This window comes from Aplysia californica, unplaced genomic scaffold (genome assembly GCF_000002075.1).
Source record: "Aplysia californica isolate F4 #8 unplaced genomic scaffold, AplCal3.0 scaffold00260, whole genome shotgun sequence".
Classification (NCBI taxonomy): Eukaryota; Metazoa; Mollusca; class Gastropoda; order Aplysiida; family Aplysiidae; genus Aplysia; species Aplysia californica.
Genome location: NW_004797530.1, coordinates 693,928 through 697,890, shown reverse-complemented (window position 1 = coordinate 697,890; position 3,963 = coordinate 693,928). Strand labels below are relative to the sequence as shown.

The following is a 3,963-nucleotide window of genomic DNA, read 5'->3' as shown; positions in this document are numbered from 1 at the left end:
ACAGACAGACAGACAGACAGACAGACAGACAGACAGACAGACAGACAGACAGACACGCCGAACATTCACAAACAAATGCAAAAGGAGAGGTGCACAAAAAGACAAAAGCCATCAAACACAACACAAAACGTTCACACAACACTCAGACAGACAGACAGGTCACGTGATCTGCCCCGGTTGACTCTTCAGGAGGAAGAGGCACGGAAGGAGGCCCTCAGCATCATGACAAAGAGCCCCAGTAATTCCTCCTGGAACAATGACTTCGAGGCTGGGGTTCGAACCGCTGGCGACAAGGCTGAGGAGAAGGAGCGCCTCTCACTTACCAGTGACCATTCAGCCACTAGTGCTCACCTCAAGCCCAGCAGACTCAACCAGAAACGGGTAAGTAAGCAAAGAACTTTGGAACTGACTATATTATTACCCTCCCCTCCCCCCTTTCTCCGCCCCCTCCCTACCACGAAGATGGTGAAAGATCCACAGGATTCTCCGGAACCACCTTCATTTAACCATCACTTCTTCCTCAGAATGGGGTGGGTAAGCAATTTTAAAACGAGCCATATTATTATCATGCTCCTTACCACCACCCCCATCATCCCCTTCCATTTTCCGCCGTCCCCTCTCCAAATCATTTCTTCCCCGCCGTTGGCTCCCCTAAAACTACTTTTTCCTCAATTTGTTTTGTATAGTGTGGGGTGACAGATCCCACTCCTGTACACCATTTTGAGACACAGTCCCTCTCTTGCTATAACGGCAGACAAGAACATCAGCGCACATGACGTGTAGCTGTGTGGTGTTTTCTGGAGGGAACTGTCTCTAACTTCGTTTGTGTCTTGTTCCTATTTCCTGAAAATTGGGTCAATATATGTCTGCTTTTGCGGATTACCATTAGAACACTCGATAAATGTACCAGGAGAAGGAAGAAATTGACTGTTAATCAATATTTCTAACTGTCAACCAGTCTATTAATCGACTAGAAAAACCTACGTTCATGACCATGGACTCAAACTTGAAGAGAATACTCTTGTTTCTGCACAGTATCTCATCTGCATAAGAGATACTGTTCTTTAGAACATTATCCTAAAATGTGGAAAAACAGTGGTGAGGCAAAGATAATTCAGGAGGAGAAGAAGAAGAAGAGGAAGAAGAAGAAGAAGAAGAAGAAGAAGAAGAAGAAGAAGAAGAAGAAGAAGAAGAAGAAGAAGAAGAAGAAGAAGAAGAAGAAGAAGAAGAAGAAGAAGAAACTTGTGTGTCCATGTGTGTGTTTGTGTGTCTGTGTTTGTGTACATATGTGTATGTGTGTGCGTATGTGTGTATTTGTTTGTTTGTTTGTATGTGTGTGTGTGTGTGTGTGTGTGTGTGTGTGTGTGTGTGTGTGTGTGTGTGTGTGTGTGTGTGTGTAAGGAAGAGACCGTTCACACAGCCTTGTCCACTCTAAACACCAATGTCACCAGAGAGACACCAGTCGTCGATATTTCTGTGACTTAATCACACATATAAAATTAACCCTAGTTTCTTTTGTTCTTATTGGCCTTCCGTCTATAATCTTCACAAGGGCACTGGAAGTCTATCTATTCAGTTTGCCCAGTTAGTGTACTTGCTTATCGTTACTGTTGTTTGTTGCAGCCAAATCCTTTGTTCGTTATTGTGTGTGATAATGTGTTACGCAAGTCCACCTTATGTATCTCTGTCTACCTAGGTATTTTTGTCTACAGACACACATACGTATACGTGTATCTGTAGTTAAAACAAACAACATTAGTATGTGTCTAGAGTCAGTCTGTATACTTTCTAAGTATCTGACTGGCTATAAACTAAGAATACGCCCCCCCCCCCCGACCCTGCCCCTATTTCGTTAGCCAATTGAGATCACCCCTCCCTCCCCAACCCCATCCTCATGTGGTTCAGTGTTGGTTTTAGTTAGACATGCACATGTCATGCACCGTAAACGTTGATATTATGTTGTTTGATATGAATGCTACATGTATTAAGTAAACATTGCCGGGGTCTTCGACAAATTTTGTTTTCAGTCCAGGATTTTACGTTCTCATTCCATTTCCCATCTGAAGACACACCTTTCCAGATCCGAGTCAAATTGACAATTTTATTTTAAAATTTCGTTCCAGTTTAATCTTTTGGACCATTGTACCCACAGATAAATGATGTGATCGTCATTTGTTGTTTTCACTTTGTCTGTGATTACAGTTTTCCTAAGCATACTTGGTCTTTTTATGTTACTTACAAATAACCAAGCATTTTCAATTAGCGTTCAAGGCTGTTTTTAAAAGATCTACACACTTGAGAACGCTGAAAATGTACGCCTGTTATTCGCTGCTTCTCGGGTGAAATTGTGTCTTGTGCAGCAGTACACACCTGTTTTTGACACATTGTGCTAATATGATACATAATACCAGCTAGTCAAGAATTGAAACGTTGGGTACAGCCTTAGACTTGTGTGCCTAGACTACAGACTTTCAAGACCGCCGCTCTTTACTCTCTATAACACCTGCGTTGCGAAACTTGTACTTGTACATCATTGGCCACGCCAAAATGATAACAATACACTAGTTCCTGTAAAGTCGAGTGCGTGCGGCACCTTAATCCCTTTGCCCTTCATTTGCCTCAAATCGAGTCAAATTATGGTGTCCCCCAAAGTGAACCGGAAATACGCCAGAGTGCACAGAGTAAGATGTTTTGTACCAGTCTATGAACACACCTAGCACCAGAAAACATTTGTGTCAGCCTTTTGTGGTATTGTTTTCCAGCATAGTTTAGGATTGTGTTGTATTGCACTCGTGGTTCTGTTCGCTCTGTTAGTGAAAGTCAATTTGCCCTGTTCATCAATTGGACTGGAAGCAGTCTGTTAAAAAGTGTACGATCATATCATGCGTGTTTCTTTGTGTTCCAGTGTTGTCGTTACGCCAAGTAGTATAGTACCAGCTTTGCTTTGCATCATCAGGCCTCCCATTTGGTGTTGCAAAAATTCGCTGGTCACATTTCTTATGCCACTAAAACTTGCTCTTCGTTTTACCATCAGTTTTGGCTTAGCCCAGCTTTGCTTCGCTCACGCATTCGAGTTTGTCTTGTGTGTTTCAGCATAGCCTCAGTCTGCCTGGCTCCCCCTACATACATCGGAGGAACAGCAGAGGCAGCCAATACAGCTGGCGAAAGCCTGTGCCAACAGCGAAAAGGTCACCGTATTGCCCGGATCGCCAGCCACTGGTGCACCACACTTTGGAAAACCTCCCTCTCCCATTCGCGGATGACTCAGCGGCCGTCACTCCTTCTTCTGAAGATCTATGCAACTTTAGTTTTATCCGGAACATGCCGAACGGAAGGCGCTTCAGCTTCGCCTCACAGCGCAGGCCTGACGGGACCGGGCGCTCCGGAAGTAGACGCAGCAGCTTTGCGTCCAATCACAGCCGAGCATCACGCACCAGCAGGGGTTCCGGGCAGGGGGATCGTACCAAGACGCAGACGTTACTGAATTTCAAGAAAGGCAAAGTCCCGGATGTGGTATTAGACAAGTCAAAGCTGGATGATGACGTAAGATTTCTCACAGCATGTCCTGGTGTGGTAGCTCCCTTCATACATGATCACCCAACTTCACTCATGTTTCATTCAGATGATCACCAGACACGAAATTCAACTGGGTATGGCCAAAGTTGGATGAGTTGGAGGAGAATATTTACATTTAACTACACAATAACAACATTGCTTTGCCAAGGGGAAAACTGAAATCAGCTCGAAAAAATACTAGTCTCACACTCATAATAGGTTTGCTCGTCCATCTGTTTCAAGAGATAGAGAAAATGTTAACCACATTCATTTATTCATCTATCACTCCTTCTCCATTTCTTAGGGAAACTATTGCTGTAGCTTTTTAACATTAATATAAATCTTTTAAAAGAGAGATTAAGAGAGAGAAAGAGAAAGAGAGAGAGAGAGAGAGAGAGAGAGAGAGGG

General features: G+C 43.6%; 1 protein-coding gene across 1 annotated transcript in view; it reads left to right on the top strand.

Moving 5' to 3' along the window:
* The window catches only part of LOC100533425 (sodium channel alpha-subunit SCAP1), a gene marked incomplete in the record, with an annotated part of 152,143 nt that overhangs the window by 114,704 nt on the left and 33,476 nt on the right, over positions 1–3,963 (top strand). Inside the window, 2 exon segments of the mRNA NM_001204708.1 lie at positions 190–381; positions 3,094–3,543. Of these exon segments, the coding sequence (NP_001191637.1) occupies positions 190–381; positions 3,094–3,543 (642 nt within the window).